This window comes from Lontra canadensis, unplaced genomic scaffold (genome assembly GCF_010015895.1).
Source record: "Lontra canadensis isolate GAN:19392208 unplaced genomic scaffold, GSC_riverotter_1.0 scaffold89, whole genome shotgun sequence".
Taxonomy (NCBI): Eukaryota; Metazoa; Chordata; class Mammalia; order Carnivora; family Mustelidae; genus Lontra; species Lontra canadensis.
The window spans coordinates 5,851,638-5,877,750 of record NW_022631083.1 but is presented as its reverse complement, the minus strand read 5'-3'; the positions used below and the strand labels follow the sequence as shown (position 1 = coordinate 5,877,750).

At 40.7% G+C, this 26,113-nt stretch overlaps 1 protein-coding gene across 6 annotated transcripts in view; it reads right to left on the bottom strand.

Moving 5' to 3' along the window:
- The window catches only part of TTC23 (tetratricopeptide repeat domain 23), a 97,651-nt gene that overhangs the window by 62,131 nt on the left and 9,407 nt on the right, over window positions 1-26,113 (bottom strand). For all 6 annotated transcript variants that reach the window (XM_032836034.1, XM_032836033.1, XM_032836035.1 and 3 more), the window contains exons 2-5: window positions 16,707-16,906; window positions 11,257-11,380; window positions 7,548-7,698; window positions 7,005-7,130 (exon numbers count right to left, since the gene is read on the bottom strand). In XM_032836034.1, coding sequence (XP_032691925.1) covers window positions 7,005-7,130; window positions 7,548-7,698; window positions 11,257-11,380; window positions 16,707-16,886 — 581 coding nt within the window. In that variant the 5' untranslated portion in view covers window positions 16,887-16,906. The remainder of the gene's footprint in view (window positions 1-7,004; window positions 7,131-7,547; window positions 7,699-11,256; window positions 11,381-16,706; window positions 16,907-26,113) is intronic.

The following is a 26,113-nucleotide window of genomic DNA, read 5'->3' as shown; positions in this document are numbered from 1 at the left end:
CTTACTTAGGTCATCCACAGGGGAAAAAAAAAAATTAGATCCTTCATACCATGCACATGAAAGTTCTAAGTGGGATAGAGAGGCCTAAATTTAAAAACCAAAACTTTGATACGTTTGAGAGAAAAATATAAGAAAAGGTAATTCCATGACTGTGGGTAGAGAAGGACTTTTTTAAACAAGATACATAAAATATAAATCAGAACAGAAAAGTTGGGTAAATTCAGTCACCTTAAAAATAAAAACTCCTATACATCAGAAGTCAACATAAAGAAAGTAAAAAGACCAAATTACACCCTGGGAGTACATAAAATATATGTAATGAGCAAACAACTTGCCAGAAACATGAAGAATGTCTACAAATTAATAAGAAAAATGCAAACAGCCCAATTAAAGAATAGCAAAAGATACCGATAGACAATTCATAGAATATGATTTCCAAATGTCCAGCAAACATACAAAATGTTGTTCGACCTTGCTATCAGGGAAAGGCAGTTAAAGAAACCATATGATTGGCACAGATAAGAGGTCTGACAGTATCAAGTGTTGGCAAGAATGCAGAGTAATGGGGAATTTCCATATCCTTCTGGTGAGAGCATAGATTGGTGTTTGGGCAAACTCGGTCAAGCTGAGAATGTGGATATTTGCCAAGTAAGTAATTCCACCCCTGGGCACAGACCTCAGAGATAATCTTGAATGTGTGCCCAAAGAGACATGTGCAAGAGTGAAATTGGAATTTTATCCCACTGAATTTACGTGTTTGCCCTGTGAGCACTGATGATTAAATCGGGGAAAGTCCGATGGATAAAACACAATGTGTGGGTTTAAAATCAAAAGACTAGAAGGGCGCCTGGGTGGCTCAGTTGGTTAAGCGTCTGACTCTTGATTTCAGCTCAGGTCATGATATCAGGATTGTGATTCAAGCCCCTCAGTGGGCTCAATGATGGGCGGGAAGCCCTACTTTAAAAATAAATAAATAAATAAATAAATAAATAAATAAATAAATAAATAAAATGAAGAGACCAGAGATCTGTGTAACAGCTGATAGGAGTACATTTCAAAAATACAAATGTAATTGGGGGCGGAGCAAGCTACAGAAGGAAATATACATAGAAAGTTTGAAAAATGAGAAATAATACTGTGTATTTCCATGGCTATATATCTATATATCTATATCTATATCTATCTACACACACACATTCAGAGGAATGAAAAACACTAAATTAAGCATAATGATTGCCTGTAATGTTGGGGGAAGAAAACGGGATTGGAAAGGACACAGAACAGGCCTCCCTGTACCCGAAATGTCCTATTTGGTAAGCTTGTGAGTGTGTATGTATTTGCCTAACAGTATCTGTAACTTACGCTGTTGCAAAGAGGAACAAAGGCGACCCTCTCTAGTTCCCTGTGTGCCAATACAGAAGCACAGTCTGGGCCCCGCCCCATGAGGCTGCAGCCGGCTCTCTGTCCAGGGTCCTGGCACCCACGTGACTGCCGGGAGCCGAGGCTTATCAAGCTAATGTCATCTCCGAGGAGCCTTCTGGAGCTCATACGCTGCTCACGTAAAAGAAAAGACAAAACAGGAAATAAGATGACTTTAGCTTCACAATATATTTAATAAAAAAGGAATGGAGGGGGAACCCTATCAGGGAATGTTTACGTGAGAGCCTTGCCTCCCCCTCCTCCCCGCCCCGCCCAACTCACTTAAAGCCTCAGTCCATTTCAGGTAATCTCGCCAGTCTCATTCAGTCTGTGTAATGTTTGGGATGGCAACATTGTCTCCTTTTCCGCTTTTCTCTGCCTGCCGGGAACGCTTTGAGGATTTATTGTCTAGCGTGCCCATAATATGTTTAGGCAGCTTTAGGAAACACCAGACAGATGAAAAGATAGAGAGTTTTGAACAACAGAATGTGGCAGTATGTGAATTTGGCAGGTCCACAACTTCAACCACAACATATTTTATTGAATGAAAATACATCCGCAGTAATTCCCCAGAGCGCGTGATGAGACACTATCTCATTTCAGATAGGCTTCAGAAGATCTCACAGGGGAGGAGACTTGTTTCAACAGGCCACAAGTGAATGCAATGTCTTTGGTATCGCTAAGACAACAGAGGGTCTCCCTTTAAGGCACTCTGGAATTTGGGGGCGCCTGGGCGGCTCAACTGGTGGAGCGTCTGCCTTCAGCTCGGTCCTCAGCCCTGGGATCACCAGTCCTGGTCAGCAAGGAGGTTGCTGCTCCCTCTCCTCTCAGCCTTTGCTTCTCCTCCCTCCCTCCACTCATACTCTCTCTCCCTCTCAAATAAATCAATCAGATCTTTAAAAATAAATAAATAAAAGCTCCGGAACTTGGCAAGAACACGGAGCAACAACGAAAAGCAAGGGATTTGTGGGAAGGTTGCTGATAATCGAAATCTCGTGAAATCAATCCGGAAAGAGGACAAGTGGGATTTTTTAGAGCTAGAGGGAGAAAAGGCTTACATCTGGATTTCTGCCTACCCTCTGGCACACACATCTAAAGGCTTTGCTCTGTAGACCGTATTGTTGGGTCTCTTTTCTGCACAGCGAATGCGATCTGGGCCATGGTGAGGAGCCTGGACACCCAAGTTTGGTAGAGGGACCTGGCTCTGCTCTGCCATTCCCAGCTGTGTGACCCCGGGAAATGACCTCCCAACCCATCGGTTGCTCCATTTGATAATGGTACTAGGAAGAGTGCCCAGCACATGGGACTAAATGAGACCCATCTAAAAGGCGCTTTGTAAGAGCCTAACACAGAACGTGGTCAAGAATCAGTGGCTGGTGTGGTTGCCTAAAACCACGTTATTATTTGTAGTTGTGTAAGGAAATGTGTATTAGAAGGAGGTAAGGAAATGTGTTTTATAAGGTGTTAGAAAGGGAAAGACAAAAATATAACACTCTGAAATTTCAAACTTTAAGGGATTCGAGAAATAGAGAGCAGAGAAAGTATATTAAGTTTTGTGCCATGTGAAGTTTTGTGCTTCTCTGCATTAAAAAAAAAACAACACTGATTTTTCAAAAATCAGATTTTGTGTAAGGGAAGAGCACTTCTTTAATCAAAGGAATAGAGGACGAAAAAGAACACCAGAAAAAGAAATCATTTCCTTCTTTGTGAAACAAGCATAAGGCATGCTAGGCAAATAGCGTCCTAGGGGAGGAGCTGACCCGAGAAACATCTCTGGAGAAGGACAGGGCATTTCCCGGAGGAGGAAAGGGAGAAGCAGGAGCATTCATCAGAGACTTTATACACAAAAAAAGAGAGGCAGAGAAGGGGATTCTTTAAAGAAACACATCTACAGAGGTACTAGCTTAGACACCAAGGACCTCCAGGTGATGGTATGAACTTAAAAAAATAGAGCTGAGCCCTGAAAGCAAGATTTAGAGATTACTGGTTTGAACACTGTAGGATCTAAAAGCAAGAGAGTAAAGGTGATTACTAGAGTATCAAAAATTCTCAATAAAATCCACTGGGGACAGTTTATGGGGAAGCCTATGGAACTAAGTCGAATTTCAGCATACCAATGAGGTGGTGACAGGTAGATATACACGAAATCCCACATGCCACTGTTTATTCCATTACCTTCTACCCCTTCCCAGAAAATACTAGGAAGGGAGAAACCTTCCTCATCTCCTTCCCTCCTGGAAAAGCTTATGTTAGAATCACTTTCCAAATCTCAAGGCTATACTGGATTACAAGGAAGCACAACAAAGAAACAAAGTCAAGCTTAAAAATAAAAACATAAGACTATCTTGATTTTAGCTTAGGTGGTTCACAAAAGCAAAGACAAAGAATGCTTAGCCTTTCCCAAGGCAAAGGACAAGAACAGGAAAGAATATCGCACACCAGGGGCAGTCTTGAAGTACAGAATTTTAGACTGTGAAGATATAAGCACATGTTTAAAACCAAATTATTTCCGAGATGAAACTGCACAAAGAGAAATGTTGCATTGGATAATAACTATAATTACTACTTTTTAAAAAAGGGTCTATCGGGGCTCCTGGCTGGCTCAGTCTGTAGGGCATGTGACTCTTGATCTTGGGGTCATGAGTTTGAGCCCCACAGTGGGTGTAGAGATTATTTTAAAACATAAAATATTGGGGCGCCTGGGTGGCTCCCCAGGTGGCTACCGCGGTAGAAAATAATTCTTAACACAGGGGAAGGGTTTGCCCATTTTCACTACCGAGTTTCTCGATCACATTTAGAAAAACGAGGGGGATGGGGCGCCTGGGAGGCTCAGTGGATTAAGCTGCTGCTTTCGGCTCAGGTCATGATCTCAGGGTCCTGGGATGGAGCCCCGCATCTGCCTCAGCATCCCTGCTGAGCAGAAAGTCTGCTTCCCCCCTCTCTCTGTCTGCCTCTCTGCCTACTTGTGATCTCTCTCTCTGTCAAATAAATAAATAAAATCTTAAAACAAAAAACAAAAAACAAGGGGGCACATAGGAACATGTTCTGGACTCACTCTCCGAAGTTAATGATTAAGTTGTGAATAAAAGTAGCGCTAGAACAGAGGAGGGCAGGTAAAAGGGACAAGGCTTCAGCCCGCAGTTAGGGATAGAGACACGGAGCATGAGTCACCCCGCAGCATTTATCTGTCAGCCCAAGGAGAAAAGAACCAGCCTGGCCTGATGGGTACCATAAAAGGCGAGGCAGAAGGAGGGAGAGGATGCATGAAAGATACCCTTTTAAGAGGAACACAGATCCCATGAGAGCTGCCAGAGACATTTTCCCGGTCTTCTACCACCGAGATCTGGTAAAAGAAAAGGCCCTTGTGCTTGTGAACATAAGCAGAAATGTACAAAAACAAAGCCTTGTAAATTTCTAAAGCAGCTCTGTGTAGGCAAAATACTCATAATTTAATGAGGAAACAAAGCAGAGTGATCAGATGAAAACCATGCAGTTGAAACATGCAAATACCAGGGAGTATGTCACTGTGAAGAACCAGCACTGAAAGAAGTGGTGAAGTTTAACACAACTCAGCTGAACACAAAGTAACTTTGCAGGACAGCTGGAAACATTTACATTCTTGTTGGGTACTCAGCACAGATGTGTACGAGGCGCGCCATCTGCTGGCAAGATTTGGTACTGCTATTTGGAAAGACGTCTTAGAGGAGGTGGGGGTATTCTGGCTGAGGATAGTTTAACCCTTTTTTTCTGGACATTAAGTTTTCGTATCGTTAGTTAGGTTTCAACAGATGCAACAGATATCAGATCTTGGACCTCCGATTTGCTTATTTTCTGTCTTACAACACAAAATAGAATACCTACTTCTGGGTGGGAAGAAATTCTGGATGGCAGGCCCTCCCAGTGTTTGCTCTCTTCCTCCTCTCATTACATAAATGGAACCACACAGTATGAATTCTTTCGTCTGGCTACTTGCATGACACATTTTGTGTGAGAGTCATCCATGATGGGAAGCAGAGGAGCAGTGTGATCATTTCCTTAGTATGAACAGATCACAATTTTATCTATTCTGCTTTTGATGAACAGTTGGGTTGTTTCTGATTCTCGGCTATTACAAATAACGTAGCTTTGGACATTCTTGGCTGTCTTTCGGTGAACATATGTGTGCATTTCTGTTCTATTTATGGGAAACTGCTATGTCATAGAGTAGATGAACATTCAGATTTTGAAGATAAAGCCAGTTTTCCAAAGCAGTTATACCAAATATATTCTAAATGACAACATATGAGAAAGTATTTGAGACCCTGACATCCTTACCAACACTTGATATTATCAGTCATTCAAAAAACTTTAGCCAACCTTATGACCCAGCAATTGCACTTCTAGGTGTTTACCCCAAATATACAGACAGTGAAAATAAGGGGCACATGCACCCTGGTGTTTATAGCAGCAATGGCCACAACAGCCAAACTGCGGAAGGAGCTGAGATGCCCTTCAACAGATGAATGGATAAAGATGTGGTCCATGTATACAATGGAATATTACTCAGCCATCAGAAAGGATGAATACCCACCATTTGCATCAACATGGATGGAACTGGAAAAGATTATGTTAAGTGAAATAAGTCAAGCAGAGAAAGACAATTATATGGTTTCACTCCTTTGTGGAACATAAGGAATAGCGTGGAGGACCACAGGGCAAAGGAGGGAAAACTAGATGGGAAGAAATCAGAGACGGAGACAAACCATGAGAGACTCTTGACTTTGGGAACCAGATGGAGGGTTACAGAGTTACAGAGGGGAGGGGGGCTGGGGGATAGGGTGACAGGATAATGGGTATTCAGGAAGGCAATTGTGGCGATGAGCACTGAGTGTTACATGCAACTAATGAATCATTGAACACTACACCAAAAACTAATGATGTATTATATGTTGGCTAACTGAACATAATAAAAACAAAGATTAAAAAAATTTAGCCATTCTAGTGGAGCTGTAGTAGTTAGCTCATGACTTTTATTTTCACTTCCCTGATGACTGATGAGGTAGAACATTTAGCATGCTTATTAGCTATGTGGGCATCCTTTTTCTGTGAAGTCTCTTGCTCACTTTTCTGTGTAGTCGCTTGTCTCTGTTTTATTGATATACAGCAGTTCTTTATAGATTCTAGATACGAGCTCTCTCCTAGTTATGCATATTATAAATATCTTCTTCATCTCTGTGGTATGAAATACATGGTGATTTAAACACTGAGGAAGGGGTGCTTGGGTGGCTCAGTTGGTTAAGTGTCTGCCTTCAGCTCAGGTCATGATCTCAGGGTCCTGGGAGGAGCCAGCTCCTCCCCTTTCCTTCTGTGCTCTCTCTCACACCAATAAATAAATAAAATCTCATAAAAAATAAAGTGTCATTGACGTACGTGCCTTGGTTGTGGCTGCTGTGACATGACCATGGTCCTCTTTTGCTTCTAGACAACAGCCACAGGGAAGCCACGGACACAGCATCGTGGAAAAGCTCCTTCTGCCTGAAGAAGATTCTTCTGGCAGAGAACCCCTGGTCATCGTGTATTCAAAATGACCTAAACTGGAAACTTACTGTGCAGATGACAATTTGATCCGTGCTTGGATTTCTATCCATTCCTCCTTTATAATCCTTTCACACTGCAGCAGCTCCTTTGCAAGTCGCTCTGCCTTCGACAAATTCTCCGAAGCTTCCTTAAATCTGGGCTATGTTCAGGAAACTTCACACGTGGTTCTAGATTCTGGGCCCCCAGTTCCTGGACATCCTTGGCTCTTAAACTTCCCATCACCCTTCCTGAACCACCAGTCACTTTTTGATTTGGCCTTGAGAATAAAGGGGCGCCTGGGGGAAGCTCAGTGGGTTAAGCATCTGCCTTTGGCTCGGGTCATGATCTCAGGGTCCTGGGATCGAGCCCTGCTTCAGGTTCTCTACTCAGCGGGGAGTCTGCTTCCCCCTCTGTGCCCTGTTCATGCTCTCTCTCTCTCTTGCTCTTTCTCTCTATCTCAAAGAAATAAATAAAATCCTAAAGAAAAAAAAGAGAAAGAAAAAAGAAAGAAAATTAAATATAATCACTACAGCGGGCATTTCTAGGTGGAAATATTAGAAACAAAAGGATACTTTTGAAGGGAGAGTAAGGCTCTCCCCATGGTATGGAACAGCTCAATTGAACACTTAAAAACATCTGTGTTGTCGTCATAGGGAGGCGCAATGGAGTTGGTAAGGATTTCTTTGGCTTTTTCCGCATGTTGCCTTGCTTGCAGCGACAGTCCTGCGGGCAAAGAAAAAGAGGTCTCAGGTTCTCTCTCACGTCAGTGGGACGGGACTAGAATTATCTCTGGCTGGGAAATTGAATGAGGTCTCCCTCAAGCATTGGCAAGAGACACACAGAAATGGGTCAGGACAGCGTGAAATACTGTCCCGACTGTAAAAACCAAATGAGTGGTTTCCACCGAGTACATAAGACAACTTTCTCCCCAAATGGCCTTTCTAGAAGTAAACAGAGTGAGCGGGAACTGAACAACTTTGAAACCTCACCAATATCAGCGATACAATAGGTTCTAAATAATTATAAGAAAACAAATGGAATGCCAGGACTATAGCATTCTGGGCAGGAAATTAGATATTCATGAATTTTTAAATCCTGGCTTTGTGACAGCGGTCTTAATGAAATACTAAAAATTCTGAATCTTCTGCTTGTCCACCTCTAATCATAACTTCAGAGATGTATTTTAACGTAATACAAATACAGTGACAATCTACAAAAACTTACAAATATGATTCCAATGACCGAATGAGCTAATGTGCTACAATCTCTTATTTGTACAACGTTATTGACTAACATGAAACAAAATGGAACAAAGAGAAAAATAATCACTACCAAGCACTAATTCCCCAGTGCACGCCAGAGTTCTTCCATGGGCTTATTAACTTGTGGTAAGGGTGACACTGGGGGTCACGGGTTAGGTTTCAGGGCTTTTCGCCTCCCCACACCCCTATCCTCCTCCCCCCACACCAGCATCCTCTCTTCCGCCCGCATCCATACACCTTTGGTCTTATATTTTTCCATCGTATGAAATTATATCTCAAATCTCTAAAAAAGAAAGCTGCCAAAAATATGAAATTAATTCTGTTCCTGCGTCTATAAAACAGAAGAGTATATTTTCTGATGGAGAAAATCCAGGGTAGGTTCTCCATGTGGGAATGCGTAGAGAATTTTGTCTAATTTTTTTCTGTTTGTTTGTTTTAATGTTTAGTTTAAATTCAATTTAATTAACATATACTGTATTATTAGTTGCAGAGGTAGAATTTAGTGATTCATCAGTTGCATACAACACCCAGCGCTCATTACTTCAGAGAATTTCGTCTAATTTTTTTAAAGCACACATGTAATCAACCTACGCGAAATTTACTAGTGCCAATTACGCATGCGATATGACAAAAATAATGGTGTACCGTATTACCAACTTCGGTACATTCCCTTAAGGAACTCAGTCTACCCGAGGCCGTGTGGGTTGAGGTTTAAGAACACTGGCTTCTGATATCCAAGTGCCCAGAATGAGTTCCCTGAACCACCACTTATTCTGAAGCCTCAGCTTCCACAACTGTAAATAGCGATGATAATATTATGCCCCGTATAGGACTGTGATGAACAATGAATGAGAACATGTGTGGGAGATGGTTAGCATGGCCTCTGGCTTTCAATAAGACCTTCATGAAGAGTAGAGGCTGCTTTGACTCTAAATTGAAAAAGAAAGACTATCATGCAAAAAGGTAGCGGGCTGTGGAAGAAAAGCATCATTTGAAATCCCAGATGCCAGGCCACTAGCACTGGCGTGCAAAATCTGAGGTCTGAGTCTTGGATCATCCACTTACTAACAATGTAAATTGTGGTAAGCTGTTTCAGCTCCCGTTCCCTCTGAGTCTAAAATTATAGGAAGGGGTTAGCGTTTGTTGGTTTTTTTTTTCTTTTAAAATATTTTTATTTATTTATTTATTTGTCTGAGAGAGAGAGAGAGAGAGAGAGATCGAGCACAAGCAGGCAGAGAGCATAAGCAGAGGGAGAAGCAGGCTCCCTATTGAGCAAGGAGCCCGATGTGGGACTCGATCCCATGACCCTGGGATCATGACCTGAGCCGAAGGCAGCGGCTTAACCAACTGAGCCACCCAGGCCTCCCAGGGGTTAGGGTTTGAACTAGACGATCTCCAGGGTCCCCTCTGGCTCCAACAGTCTTTGATCTAATAGGTGGGACCAGTCAATAATCAGATTTAGCCAAATGTATTGGGTGGTAATTCTGTGCTGAGCATTGCGGTGTTTTCCATTTCTTGTTATTTTATGTATTCACTGGTCCACCGTGGCAAGTTAAAGTGCCACCATCATCATTATCACTGTTTTTCAGTTGAAGAAAGGAGTATGGAGACGTACTCTTTACACCTCGTCCTAGGACGCCCAGGGAGAATGGAGAGGACATGCTATCCTGTTGTTTTTGCCCTCTCTGCCTCCATCCCTCTTCCTGTTTTCTTTTGGGGACACCTGGGTCCCTGCACACTCAGTTCAAGCAACTTGACCAAGGCCAGCCTGTCCCCCAGGATCCAGTGGAGCCGAAAGGCAGATCTAGATCTAGCCCATCAAACTACTCCTCGCCCTTGACATACCATCCAAGTCAGCCCAATTAGAGCCCCCAAACCCTGAGATTTGGGTGGAAAGATGTTCTTTCTGTCCTGGGAACGCTGATGAGGGAAATTTAAAGCTTCGCAAGCCTTGCTGCTGTCATGTGGGCAGAGCCTGGCTAAGCTTGAAGTTCACACAGAGAGAAACAGAGCCGAGCGGTGGGATAAGAGAAAGACACAGGATTGATGACACTGTGTGAACTCCCGGATCCGGCTAAGTCTACAGCAAGTTTTGGCCTTGGCTTTTCAAGCTGTATGAGCTGATACATTACCTTTTATTCACTGCCAGCTTGATTTAGTCTCTTGGTTTGTGTGTTTTTTGTGGGGGAGGAGAAGGGCCATGTATAGGTAAGAGATTCTCCGTCAAAACAAATGTGGATGGATCTTATTTTAGGCCCCTACTCCACTGGGCCCCTTCTACAGGGCCTTCCAAGCTAACAAATTCTCTCCCACGAACCCTACTTTTAAGATCATAAAAAAAGGTCCTCCAAAAAAATAAAACAAGATGAAACCAGGGAGGGAGACAAACCATAAGAGACTCTTAAATCATAGAAAACAAACTGAGGGTTGCTGGGGAGGAAGAAGGTGGAAGGATGGGGTAACTGGGTGATGGCCGTTAAGGAGGGCAGCTGATATAATGAGCACCAGATATTAGAGAAGACTGATGAATCACAGGCCTGTGCCTCTGAAACCAGTAATACATCATATGTTAATTAATTGAATTTAAATGTTCAAAAAAGAGTCCTCCAAAGTCATCCAAAGGGCTCAAATCTTCCTTCTCTTTTTATAGATCATAGAAAAAATCTGGGGCTCCTGGGTGGCTCAGTGGGTTAGGCTTCTGCCTTTGGCTCAGGTCATGATCTCAGGGTATTGGGATCGAGCCCCGCATCGGGCTCTCTGCTCGGCAGGGAGCCTGTTTCCCTTCCTCTCTTTCTCTGCCTGCCTCTCTGCCTACTTGTGATCTCTGTCTGTCAAATAAATAAAATCTTAAAAAAAAAAAAATCTTACTGACTCTTTCTGAAAGGCGAGGGCTCTTCAATGTGTGGACAGCAGACAATTCAAGAAAGCCTAATGAATCCTTCCAGGCAATTGTGAGTCACATTTGCGTGGAAGAGCAGAAACCCAAGGAGTGATCCTCCTGGGTCTGTGAGGAACTCACCTTTCAGCTGCAGGTAGCCCTGAGCCAGATTGACGTGTGCCTCTGCCAGTTTCCAATGGGAGTCGCCATAGCAAATTCTCGTCAGTGCGACACAGCGCACCAGCTCGCGGACTGCCTGTTTATACTGCAATGGAGAGAAAATGGGTTTTACCCGTCAGACAACTGAAAACACGGAGTCAACCTGCACTTCAATCCTGTGTGTATTTCCCGAGTGCCTCCTGAGTGCTGGACATGGTTGTAAGCACTTGGGGTCCATCAGAGAACAAAACAGGCAAAGATGTCTTTGGGGAGGGGGGGCTGTTCATCAGGTGGGGTAAAAGAGACCATAAATGGCAGAAAGAAGTAGAAGTTACGGTATATTTCAATTTCTAAAACATTTAAGCTTGTAGTACATTATGAAAAATACGATAAATCAAGAAGACATGGAAAAACCAGGGCAGACTTATCACCATTCCCTAGGGTTTCTAGCTCCCCAGCTGTGAACAGCAGCTACAGCTCAGGCACCAGTGGGCAAGTTGGTAGTGGGTTTTCAAATAACGCTCACTGGTTCTCAACCAAATACCTTTCTTAGCAGCCTAGGACAACAGCATGGCAATGAGGTTGGCAGGACTGACGAACAGATTTCATTAAAGGAGTGAGAAGTCCATTTATACTCGGTGTCGGGACAAAGTACGGGGAGCTAGCCTCTCCGGGTCCAGGTCAGCTCAGATCAGCAATACACTCCCAGCAAGGCTGGTAGTTTTAAAAGATCACTCCAGAGTTCTCTGACTCTTTCCATCCAGTGGCGGAGGTCTATGTCTCCTTCCCTTTGAATCTGGGCTTTACGATGGGCTGATGGAATATGGAGGAAATGATGTGGTGCCAGGTTTGGGGGCCCAGGTCTTAAGGAACTAGAGGCTTCCATTTTCTGTTTCTATTTGGAACTTGTTATGGGCTGAATTATGCGCTGCCCCCAAATGTTGGAGCCCCAAGTACATCAAAATGTGATGGTATGTGAAGAGAAGGTCTTTAAAGATGTAAGGTGAAATGAGGCCGTTAAGGTAGAGCCCTAATCCAATATGACTGATATCCTTCTAAGAAGAGGAAGAGACACCAGGGTGGGGCACACACAAAGAAAGAAGTGGGGACAGCGAGAAGACACCCTCTGCAAGCTAAGCCTCCAAATGACATCAACTTTGCCAACACTTTGATTTTGGACTTGCAGCCTCTGGAACTCTGAGGAAATAAACTTCTGTTGGTGAAGCCAACCAGTCTGAGGTATTTGGTTATGGCATAATAACCTAACCACTATGCCACGAGGAAGCCTAAGTGGTCCCACGGAGAGATGCAGGTAGAAAGGCACCAACAGCGGATGCCAATTAGCCAACCAGAGGAGTGAGCCATCTTGGCAATGGGTTCTCTGCAGGTAGAGCCCAACTAATGCTGAGAAGTTAAGGGAATGGCTTCCATGGAGAGACAGCAAATGAGTAGTGTATGAAAAAGAAAGAAATGATGAAAACTGTGGGGAGTCTAGACAGATAGTCTACCAGAAAGAGAGAGGACCTGATCTGATAATGAGTCTATCCCAACTGCAGATTGCTAAGAAGGGGGCTACATAGATTGAAAGTTAACCCCCGCCCCCTGCTCCCATCATAGCCTTGGTCCTCATTACCTGCAACTGGGACAGGGGTACAAAAGAGCAGCCTGTCTTCCCTCCCCCTTCTTATGTGCTAAAATGCAAAGTTCAAATGTCCCTTTGGCTTTCTGATCTTTATTCTGCCAGTGCCAGTGGCTGCACCCAACAGGCATGGGGAGGAGGTAGAGAGGAGAGAAGTACAAGTAGGCAGGCAGTTTTATAACTGGGATGAGCCTTGGAACCTCATCTGATGCCCTTAATTTAAAGAAGAAATGTCAATGCAGAGAGGTGAGAGGATGTACCACCAAACGGTAGAGTCAGAACTCACCAGCAAGCTCCCTGAACCCAAGTCCAGAGCTCTTTCCACAACACTGTTCTTGGGATACCTACAATTTCTTAAACTTCTTAACATTAAAATATGCAGCTCTGATGATCAGTAGGTCTGGTCACATATATATTTAAAAATGGGTATTTAATACCCAGATGTTGGTGTCTAAGCAAGATTCTTTGCTAAGAGGAGCCAGGAGTCCCTGAATCCACAGTTGGAGCAAGTAAAGTGCCAGATGAATCTGAAAAATTAGGAAAGATTAATGAGGATGTACCAAGGACATAGAGGGAGCCAACATGAAGGGGCCAATACTGGCAAATACGGGACAATTTAAGTTTTGGAGACGATAATGAATTGCAACATTTTCGAAGCACAATTTCCTGAGCCCATAAATGATATAAATGAGGGAATAACAAAGTGCAAAGGAGGAAAACCTCTTCCTTACAATAACGCCAACACATAAATGCAGAAAGAATGCTTAAGTCAGGGAATCACCATTTGACAAACATCATAGTAATAACTGGTTCAGGCAAGACTCATTAATGGAAGCTAAAACTAGGGGGTGAAGTTTTAATGAGGAATGGGATAGATACAGGGTCTTGATGAATCTTCCCACAAGACACTGACTCATTACAAAGGGAAGAATAGTAATTCCATAGAGAAGCCACTTGCCAGACAGCAGCTAGCCAAGTGATCAAAGTTAGTGTCAGAGTAAGGAGACAAGAGGACACTGTATGCCTCCCACGATGATGCACTAAGGCCCCTAGATCGTGTCTGTGGGACTCTGGCCACAAATGAATAACCTGCATGTATTTATGAGGAAACACATGACCAAAGCAATTTGAGAGATATTGTATAAAAGAATTGGAGTGCACTTGTTAGGGACTGAATATTTGTGTCCCCGCTCACCCCGCCCCCCGCCAAATTCACGTTCAACATATGCCCCCAAGGTGGCATTCGGAAATAGGGCCTCTAAGGAAGTAATTAAGGTTAAATGAGGTCATAAATGTGGTGCCATGATCCAACAGGATTAATGTCCTTAAATGACAGACACCTTTCTCTTCCCCTTTATCCCCCCCCCCCCCCCCGCCCTGCAGAGAGGCCACGTGAGCACACGGCAAGAAGGCAGCCATCTACAACCCAAGGGCAAAGCTCCCACCAGACACCAACCCTGCCGGCACCCTGATCTTGAACTTCTAGTCTCCCAAACTGTGAGAAATAAATGTCTGTTAAGTCGCCCAGTCTAGCCAGAGCAGACAAATGCAGTACTTTTTCCAAAAATATCAAGATCATTAAAGACAAAGACAGGCTAAAGAACCATTTTAGTAGATCAGCGAAGGCTAAAAAGATAACTGTATCCCACATGAATTTATGGAGCTGAGCATGGATCTGTCTGATTTATTTTTTTCCTGCCAAAGACATGACTGAGATACTTAGAGAAATATGGATAAGGTTTGTAGATTACATGAAAATATCATACCAATATTAGTTTCCTAACTCTAATCGTTGGACGGTGGTTAGCTGGAGAGTATCCTCTAACGTATTCAGGGGGTAAAAGACAGTAATATCTGTAATTTACTCTCAGACAGTCAGAAAAATAATGACATGCACACAGAGAAATAAAGCAAATGTTAACTGGTGAATCTTGGGGACTTTCCTGTAAATCTGAAAATATTTTTAAAAAGTAGAAAAAAATGGATTTTTTTTTTTTTAAAGATTTTATTTATTTGACAGAGAGAGTGAGAGAGGGAACACAAGCAGAGGGAGTGGGAGAGGGAGAAGCAGGCTTTGCAATGAGCAGGGAGCCCGATGCGGGGCTCGATCCCACAACCCTGAGATCATGACCCGAGCCGAAGGCAGGCGGTTAACCACTGAGCCACCCAGGCACCCAAAATGGATATTTTTAAAAGCCAATTACATCATGATGATACTTTCCTGCAAACACTTTTAAGGCTTCCCAGGACACCCGGCCAGAGACCTACAAGGACCTGCAAGAGACTGTTTCGCATCAGACCACAGTCCCCTCTTTCACTGCAAACACGTCACACTCATGCCCACCTCAGAGACTTTACATGTGCTGTTCCCTCTCCCTGGAACTCTTTTCCCTTAACTCCTCCATGCTGGCTCCTTCCCTTCCTAAGGTCTCAGCTCATATGTTCCCTCCTCACAGACAGGCCCCTCCTCTTTCCTTAATGTCACAACTTCTGTTCGTGTATTTACAGTGCTGACTGCAACTGCTTAATTAAGGCTTCCTTTTTTTTTTTTTTTTTTTAAGATTTTATTTATTTGACAGAGATCACAAGTAGGCAGAGAAGCAGGCCGGGGTGGGGGGAGCAGGGTCCCCGCTGAGCAGAGAGCCGGATGCGGGGCTCGATCCCACAACTCTGGGATCATGACCTAAGCCAAAGACAGAGGCTTTAACCCACTGAGCCACCCAGGCGCCCTTAATTAAGGCTTCTTAATTAAGTCTTAAGAATTAAGGCTTAATTCTCTCACAGATCTGGGCGGGGGGGGGGGGGGGCGCGGAGAAAGGCTGCCAGCCTACTGTGTACTTCACACAGAGGCTGGCACATAGTGGATACTGAACAAATATGGATTGGATAATGATGAAGTCCATGTTCAAAACCAAATTCACGTCTCCTCTCCATAATCCTGCTCTTCATCCTGTAGTCATCACAATTAGGCAAACGCACTGGCAAGCCTCCCACCACCATGCCGTCTCAGAGCTAGGTCATGAACTGGATACACCCCCCTCCCCCAATGATTGGTTCTTGCCTCGACAACCCCTTCATCGCCTCCGTGATTCCCATTTCCAAATTCCTGTCATATCTCAGCATTGCAGCTGCCTCTGTTGTCGTTCAGATTCTTACGATTCCTTGCTGGGGCTGTTATTTTTTTAAAGATTTAGAGTGGGGAGGGGCAGTGGGAGAGAGAGATTCTCCAGCCCACTTCTCGCTGCGCAAGGAGCCAGAAGCTCGGGGCTCCATCCCAGGACCTGGAGCCAAAATCAAGAGCCACACGCTCAACCCCACACAGGACCTGCCACGTAAGTGGTGGTAGAGGAACGCATATTGAATGAGCGAGTGAATGAGCAAAACTCTGAGGACAGAATGGGAACGATGTATGTGGAAAACATGATCAAGAGTGTAAGAATTGTTAAGCGCTGTAGAAGTTCCACCTTTGTGTTCTGTTGCAGTGCCTAGACCCGGCACTAGGGGGAGCTCAGGAACTATGTACTCAGCGGTGGAAAAAGACTCCAGGAGGTCAAACCTACAACCAGTTGGTCTAGTATACACTCGCTGAAGGTCAGGGTAAACCTGTTCGTTCATTTGTCATTCATTCAGCAAGTATCATGCTGACTGTGCCAAGCGCTGTGCCTGGAGCCTGGAGGGCTACACCCGCTCGTTACTCCATATATTCTCTTATACCAAACTCCTGAGGCTAGAAATGTAACCTAAACTCTCATCAGTTACTGGAGTGCATGCATAGAAAAGGAAGGGTCCTTACTTCGTGACTGCTAGAATAGGACTTCGCTTTCTCTTCACAATGGTGGAGTTTCTCTCGAGGAGGTTGGAATAGCGCTGTCTGAGGCAGTTTGTTTTGGATCTTCTTTCTAGGCGTTATGCTGACAGCAGCAACAATTTCATCTAGGTGATTGGATATGGGGGTTTCCTTTGATTCTTGCATATTTTTATATACATTGTCCTCTAAATAAGAAAATAAGGGTGTTAAATGGTAATTTCCATACTTACTTAGACAAATATACATTTTTCGAAACTGATGCTACATCTAGGAAAATTCCAACACTCTACCCACGAGTTCTTTGAAATTAGTAGCACTCCATCCAAAAGGATCCTGATAAGTAGTACTAACTTCTTTGTAAAACTATCAGGCTGATTTCCAATTTTAACTAAACCAAACATTCCTTGTTCATTAAAATATACATATTTATAAATGTATTTTATATATGTATATACAGGAGAAATCAAGCAAGCCCAAACAACTCTCAAAGAACCCAGATTATACCCCCTGAACCCCAATTGACTTTGAAGCAGTGAAACAATGACTTTAATAAGGAATAACTTTTAATAATAAGTTATTATTATTTAGTAACTTTTATTTCTAGTCAAGATGGGGCAATAGGGACAAGATTTATTCTCTTGACTGAAATAGCCAACCAACCAACACACACACACACACACACACACACACAGACAAAGACGTTATGGAACAATGGTTTTCAAGAGATAAGATATCAGATGTGATCACGGAAAAAATAAACAAAGTGAGACCCATGATTACCCCAGCTTATTGCTTTGAGAAAGTTTCTAGGACATACAAGGGGCAGAAACACAGAAGTAACCACGTAGACTCTCTGAGTTGAGAAACTAGAGCTGAGGACCTGGGGAGAATAGGCAGTTAGAGTTCATAGGATAGATTACTGGAGAGGCTAGAGATGCACAGAGAGAGGATCCTGTGATTAGCAGAGGGATCCTTACAACATGGAGAGAAAATACTGATCGGCATGTGTATAAGAAAAATGTTTGAGTCTGGGAAAAGAATCCTTCTAATAATATTGAAGGGAACAGTGTCTGGCATTCACACAGGGCTGGCAATGCCTGTTCCCACCAAACAGACTGGAAAACTCATAATTCATAATGCATTGGGTAAAGCACTCAGAAAGGTTTTGTTTCCGTAGTGTGAAATTACTACCCCTAGACTGAACACTGCTTAGACTCACCTAACAAAGCTTAACAATAAGACCTAGAAGGATCAGCATATTTCTAAGTAACTAAACTGCCCCAGAAGACAAAAGTCAAGGATGTATAGGACATACAAATAGCTAGCATGCAACAAGGTAAAATTCACAAAATTTGACATCTAATCAAAGATTACTAGGCATGCAAAGGGACAGGCAAACCTGGGCCATAATGAGAATAATAATGAATCACTCAAAACCCAGAATTGACACAGATGTTAAATTAGTAGAAAAGAGTATTAAAGTAGTTATTATAATTGTATTCCATATGTTTAAACAGTTAAGTAGAGACACAGTAAATATTTTAAAAGGCTGAAATTCAACTTCTAGATATGAAAATTACATGTGAGATAAAAAAATAGACTAGATGGGATTAATGACAGATTAGATATTACAGAAGAAAAGATGACTGAACTTGTAGATTTAGCAATAAAAACAATCTAAAAAATCATAAGCTATGAAACAACTGCAAATTGCCTAATATATATAATTTGAGTCTCTATAGGAAAGCAGACTGTAGCAGGGACAGAAAAAATATTTGAAGAAATAACAGCCCCAAATTTTCCAGACTTTAAGAAAATAAAAAATCTGGAGATCCAAGAAGTTCAATGAGCATTACACACAAGAAACAGAGAAAACTGCATAACCAAATTCCTTAAAACCAAGGTAGAGAGAAAAATCTTAAACATAGGAGGAAAACATATTAGTATGAAAAAATAAATATATAGATGACAGCAGATTTCTTGGGGGAAAAAAAGCACATGAGAAGGGAGCAAAACAACATACTTACAGTATGGAAAGAAAAAAAGTTGTCAAGCTAAAATTCTGCACCAGTGAAAAGATATATTTCAAAGCCAAAAACTGAAAGAATTAATAATCAGCAGATTTGCACTCCAATGTTCTCCAAGAATTATTACAGGAAGTCTTTCAGAAGGAAGGAACATGGTAGCAAATGGAAATCTAGACCTACACAAAGGAATGAAGACAATGGGAATGATACTTACATGGGCAAATATGTAAGACTGTTTTCATATTACTTAAATCTCTTTAAAAGATAATCAACTTTTTTTTTAACAAAAAATAATGTACTGTGGGACTTGTAACATATGTATAAGTGAAATGTATAACAGTAGCATAAAGGCGAGGAAGGAAGGAATGGAATTGTCAAATTCTTACACTGTATGTGGAGTGGTATAATATTAATTGAAGGTAGGCCTAGTCAAAGATGTATAGTATAAACCCCAAGTAACCATTAAAATAACCAAATAAAGAATTTTAGGTAATAAGCCAGCAAAGGAGATAAAAAGACTTATAAAAACAACCCAGTAGAAACTAGAAAAAAGTAGGGAAAGAGAAAAAAGAACATATGGGACAAACAGAAAATAAATAGCAAGATGACAGACTTAACTCTAACTATATCAGCAATCACATTAAATGTAAATGGTCTAAACACCCCACTTAGGAGATAGACATCGAGAGACTGGATAAAAATGTAAAACCCAACTGTATGTTGCCTATAAGAAATTCATTTCAAATAGAGAAAGACAATTAGATTAAAGGTTAAGTGATGGAAAATTAGATACTAAAATTAGTCAAAAACAAAGTTGGATTGTCTCTATTAATACCAAAGTAAATTGTACAGCCAAGAATATTATCAGAAAAAAAGGTCATTTTATAGTTATAAGAGGTCAATCAGTCATGAAGACATAATCATTCTAAGCGTTTATACACTTAATAACAGTTTTGAAATAGGACACCCCAAACTGAAGGAATTGCAAGGAGAAATAGACAAATCCTCAATTACAGTCTGAGATTTAAATACCTTGCTTTTAATAATTGGCACACCAAATAGGCAGAAAATCAGTTAAGGAGACATAAGACATGAACTACATCATCAACCAACTTGATTTGACATTTACTAGAACACTCTACTCAAGGAGAGTAGAATAACACTCTTTTCAAGTGCACATAGACATTAATATGACAGGTTCTATTCTGGGTCATAAAACAAGTTTCAGTAAATTTATGAGGATTTAAGACATACAAAATATATTGTATGACTACAATGGGATTAAATTTTAAGTCAATAACAGAAAGATACCTGGAAAATGCTCAAGTATTTGGAAACTAAACAATACGCTTCTTAAAAAAAAAAAATCCAACAATGGTTTAAAGAAGAAATCAAAAAAGAAATTTGAAAGTAGTTTTAACTGAATGAATACAAACACAACACATAAGAATTTGGGAATGCCACTAAAGCAGTCCTTATGGAGGATTTTTGACATTAAAGGCATATATAAGAAAAGTAGAAAGTTCTCAAGTTCATGACCTTAGCTTTTACCTTTGGCAACTAGAAAAAAAGAGCAAAGTAAGTTCAAGGTAAACAGAAGAAAAGCATAAAGTAAATAATAAGACCTGCCTCACAAATCCATAAAATAAACATAGAAAAAACAAGAGAGAAAAAGCAATGAAACCAAAATTTGGTTCTTTGAGACCAATCACATCGATTAAATGTCTACCCGGACTAATCAGAAAAGAAGGAGAGAAGACACAAATCACCAATATCAGGAATGAGAGCGATGTCATCACTATAGATTCTATAATTATTGTATGTTTAATACAGAAGTGTTATGAAAATTTTATGCTAATACATCTGACAACTTAGATGAATGGACAAATTCTTTTAAAGACACAAAATACTAAAGCTCACTCAAGAAGAAACAGATACCTGAATAGCACTATATTTATTAAAGAAACCGAATTTGTATTTTTAAAAACTTCCCTCCAAAAAAAGAAAAAGAAAAAAGAAAAACAACTCCAGGCCTAAAGGGCTTCACTAGTGAATTCTACCAGATATTTAAGGAAGACAATTTCATACAATCCAGAAAATTGAAAAAGAAAATATTTCCTAACTCATTCTATGAGACCCTGATTCCAAAACAAGAAGAAATAACAAAAGAAAATTGCAGATCAATATTCCTCAGGAATATAGATGCAAAAATTAAAAGAAAATCTTAGCAAATTAAACCTAGTAATATGTAAAAGAGAAAATTCAACATGACCAAGTACAGTTTATCTCAGGAATGCAAAATTGGTTTAACACTCACAAAGCAGTCAATGTAATTCATGATATCAGTAACCTACAAAAGAAAAACTGCATGATCATTTTGATGAACACCCCAAAAGAACTTGACAAACATCTATTATCCATTTCTAATAAAAAAAAAAAAATCTTAGCAAAGTAGGAATAAAATTGTGCTGTCTCAACCTGATAAAGGGCATCTATCTAAGAAAAAGCTAGTTTTTGGTGAAGACAGAATGCTTTCTCCCTAAGATCAGAAACAAAACAAGGAAGCTCACTCTCAATATTTCTATTTAACATGGTACTAAAGGTGCCTGCTAGTGCAATCAATCAAGAAAAACAAATAAAAGGGAACCAAACTGGAAAGAAGAGGTAAAACTGTCTTTACCCACAGACAGTATATCTCTCTTATTATCTATGTAGAAAATCTGATGGATATGCAGGAAAAAATCTCCTAGAATAAATACGTTTAACAAGGTTGAAGGATACAAAAACACTATATCAAAATTGCAGTTACATATTTTAGCAGTAGATAATCAAATAAAATAAGATGCTGTGAACAATAGCGTCAAAAATATGATGAGTGCTGTGAATTGTGTAAGACTGATGAATCACAGACCTGTATCCCTGCAACAAATAATATGTTATATGTTAATTTAGAAAAATGAAATAGAAATAAATCTTCCAAAAAGTGAATGGGACTTGTATAATTAAAACTACAAAATATAGCTGAAAGATATTAAAGGAGACTTAAACATATACCATGTAACATGGGCTGGAAAACTCAATATTGTTAAGATGTCAATTCTCCCCAAATTGATAGATAGACTTAAAGCCATTCAGATCGAAGTCCCTGAATGGTTTGGTCTTGCTTTTTGTTTTGCTTTGTTTTGTTTTTTTAAGATTTTATTTATTTATTTAGTCAGAGACAGAGAGAGAGAGCAAGCACAAGCTGGCAAAGTGGCAGGCTGAGGCAGAGAGAGAAGCAGGCTCCCCACTGAGCAAGAAGCCTGAAGTGGAACTCAATCCCAGGACCCTGGGATCATGACCCAAGCCAAAGGCAGCGACTCAACCTACTGAGCCACCCAGGCGTCCCACAGGGGGTTTTGTTTTTGTAGAAATTGGCAAACTTTTTCTAAAGTTCATGTGAAAATGCAAAGGACCTGCAGCACCCAAAATGACTTTGTAAAAGAAGAATAAAGTTAGGGACGCCTGAGTGGCTCAGTTGGTTAAGCGGCTGCCTTCAGCTCAGGTCATGATCCCAGCGTCCTGGGATCGAGTCCCACATCGGGCTCCTTGCTCAGCGGGGAGCCTGCTTCTCCCTCTGCCTCTGCCTACCACTCTGTCTGCCTGTGCTCATGCTCTCTCTCTCTCTCTCTAACAAATAAATAAAATCTTTAAAAAAAAAAAAAGAATAAAGTTAGAGGATGAACACGACTTTTCATCAAGATCCATTATAAGATGACGCTACCAGGACGGTTTGGTATTGCTGTCAAGATAGACAAACAAATCAATGGAACAGAATGGAGAGTTGAGAAATGACCTCAGCATATATAAACAACCGATCACTGACAAAATTGCTAAGGCAATTCAGGAAAGAACAGTCTGTTCAACAGATGGTCTTAGAACAACTAAATATTGGAAAGAACCCAGATGTCCATGGACAGATGAATGGATAACTGTCGTATCTATATACAGTGGAATATTACCCAGCCATTAAAAACTTGAAATCTTGCCATTTGCAACAATGTGGATAGAACTAGGGGGTATTATGCTAAGTGAAATAAGTCAATGTGAGAAAGACAATTATCATACGATCTCACTCATATGTGGAATATAAGAAACAAAACAGAGGATCATAGGAGAAGGGAGGGAAAAATAAAACAAGATGAAACCAGAGAGGGAGACAAACCATAAGAGACTCTTAATGATAGGAAACAAACTGAGGGTAGCTGGAGGGGAGGTAACTGGTGATGGGCATGAAGGAGGGCACTTGATGTAATGAGCACTGGTTTATATGCAGCTGATGAATCACTAAACTCTACCTCTGGAAATTACAAAAAAAAAAAAAAAAGAACAAATGGATATTTATATATAAAAATAAGATAAACAAAAATCTTTGATCCTTACCTCACACCATACAGAAGAATGAACTCAAAATGGAACACAGATCTCTATATGAAAATATTTGTGACCCTGGATTAAGCCAAGATTTCCTAAATATGATACAAAAGAATCATAAAAAAGAGCAAAGTGACAAATAGGACTTCATCAAAATTGAAAAGTTTGTTCTTCAAAAGAAACTGTTAAGAGAATGAAAAGACAAGCCACAGGCTCCAAGAAAGTATTTGCAAACTATGTATCTAATAAAGGACTTGTACCTTGAATCCGTAAAGGACTCTTAAAACTTAAATATGAGAAAACAAACAGCTCACTACAAAAACAGGCAAAATATTTTAACACATCATCAAAGAAAATATATCAATGACAAATAGGCACATGAAAAGATGCTCAACATCATTAGTCATTAGGGAAATACAAGGGAAAGCTACAAGATATTACTTGCACCAATCAGAATGGCTAAGATTGAAAAGACTGACGATACTTAAGCAGGTGGAACATTAACTCGCACACACTATTGGTGGGAATGCAAAATGCTACAATCACTTTGGAAAAAAACATCTGGCAGTCTCTTTTTTGTAAAGATTTTATTTTTTTTAAAGTAATCTCTACACCCAATGTAGGTTCTCAACTTACATCCCCAAGATCAAGAGTCGCATGTCCTCGTGACTGAGCCAGTCAGGCGCCCCAACGTGGCAGTTTCTTAATAAGCTAAACATTCCCCTCGCCCATGACTCATTTAACTCCTAGATGTTAACATGAGAAATGAAACCATATGCTCATGGAAGAACTTATGCACAAATATTCATAGGAGTTTTATTTTTTATAGCCAAACACTAGAAACAACTCAACTGCCCATCCATTGGTAAATGGATAAGCAAACTGTGGTATAGTTATATATTGCAATAATACTCAGCTATAAAAAGAAACAGATATGTTATAACATGAATTGGTTCAGTTACAAGAAGCCAGAAGGAAGAAACTGCTACTATGTGGCTCCCTTCATATGAAATTCCAGAAAATGCAAACCAATGCATAATGACCAAAGGCAGATCAGTGGTTGTCTTGGACTGGGCTGGTGGTGAGGGGGATTGAGGAGAAGATACAGAGAGGAGGAGGATATAGAGATCTCGAAGAATCGTTTGAAAATGAAGAAACATTTTGGGGTGATAGTGATATTATTATGTTGATTGTGGTGGTAGTTTCATGGCTATATACATAAGCCAAGATTTATCAGATTGTACACTCTTGTATATAAATTAATAAAGCTGTTTCCAAATATATATGTGTGTGTGTGTGTATCTGATATCTATCTATCTATCTATCTATCTATCTATCTATCTATCTAATCAGGCTTTCAGAGATCCTTCCCCATTTGTCTCTCTCCCCATGTAGATCCTTCAAACTCCAATTCTATTATTTACTACAGATAAGTTATCTCAAATTTCACCCTACTGTCATTCATTCATCAAATATTTATTGAATTCCTACTATGAGCAGTGCACTATGTGGAAAACAGTAACTCCAAGAAATGTAAAATCTAGCAGGAAAAAAAGATCAGGTACACATCTACCATGATACTGATACTGGGTGGTAAGAAAAGTGGAAGAATGGAAAGTGGTTAAGCCTTCAGAAATAAGAACCATTACTGTTGTGGGAAATCAGGTTGCTTGGTTGAAAAGCTTTTGAGAACAAGGACAGAGAGGAGAAAGCACCCCAAGTAGAGTGAATAATTAGCAAAGGCAGAAGAGCAAGGTGAAATGGGGCTCTAGCTAGCTGTGGGTAGTTGGTTTGTATCTGTGTTGTTTGTATCTATGTTGGGGACATGGATATAGAACAGCATGTTCTAAACAAACCCCTCTAGTACACTAGACCCACAAGACATTAATGCACCATTTACAAGAGAGGGTTATTGACAAAGATGATCAACTAAGTTGGTAAACACAAACACTGGTTCCACAAAAGGAGGGTTCTACCATAAACATGGACAAGTTTTATTACCTCAAGTCTTCTCAAAGGCTTTAATGTCATATAATTCCTTGTGAATATACCTCAGAGGGATATAGTATGCAACATTTCCCCTAACTTTTTGGACCACAAAATCCTCTTTTCTGAAATACTCATTAAATCTTATGCAACTGGTACTTTTTTTTTTAAGATTTTATTTATTTATTTGACAGAGAGAGAGAGATCACAAGTAGGCAGAGAGGCAGGTAGAGAGAGAGAGGGAAGCAGGCTCCCTGCTGAGCAGAAAGCCCGATATGGGCCTTGATCCCAGGAGCCTGAGATCATGACCTGAGCCGAAGGCAGAGGCTTTAACCCACTGAGCCACCCAGGCGCCCCGCAACTGGTACTATTTGAGCACAGTTTGGGAAGCAAGGAGATAGAGGAGAACTGGAAGGCTGGAGCCAGGTTTAGAAGACATCGATTTTAGGCTAAGAGTTTGATTGACTTTATTTGGCAAATAGTGATGAGCCCCTGAAGGTTTTTTCAAGAAAGAGAAATGAAAATGCTGAGACTGATATGTTAATTGATAGCCAAATGTAATGGGAACCACAGGAAGCAAAGTGGCCACTAATTTTCAAAATTTAGATAGTCTCCTACCATCTTGATAACTGTTAGCGTATCTGTATTCTGCCTACAATATTAACTTTTTCCTTAAGACTTTAACTTTTTAAAAACCTAAATATTACTTTGGCTTTACCCTAATAAATAATCAGTGATATTATGGGTTTGATGTCATATTTTCTCCCAATACACATTAAAATAAAAACATAAGATCGCTTCTCGGCCTTTTGGCTAAGATCGAGTGTAAAATAAAAACATAAGTATTAATATTTTAAAAGTTGGTCTGTGTTCCACTTAATATCACATTACGCATCACCAATTGTAAACACTGCATATCTTGGGAAATTCTAAATTTGAGCAATGTTTGTCAACCATTTTTAACCA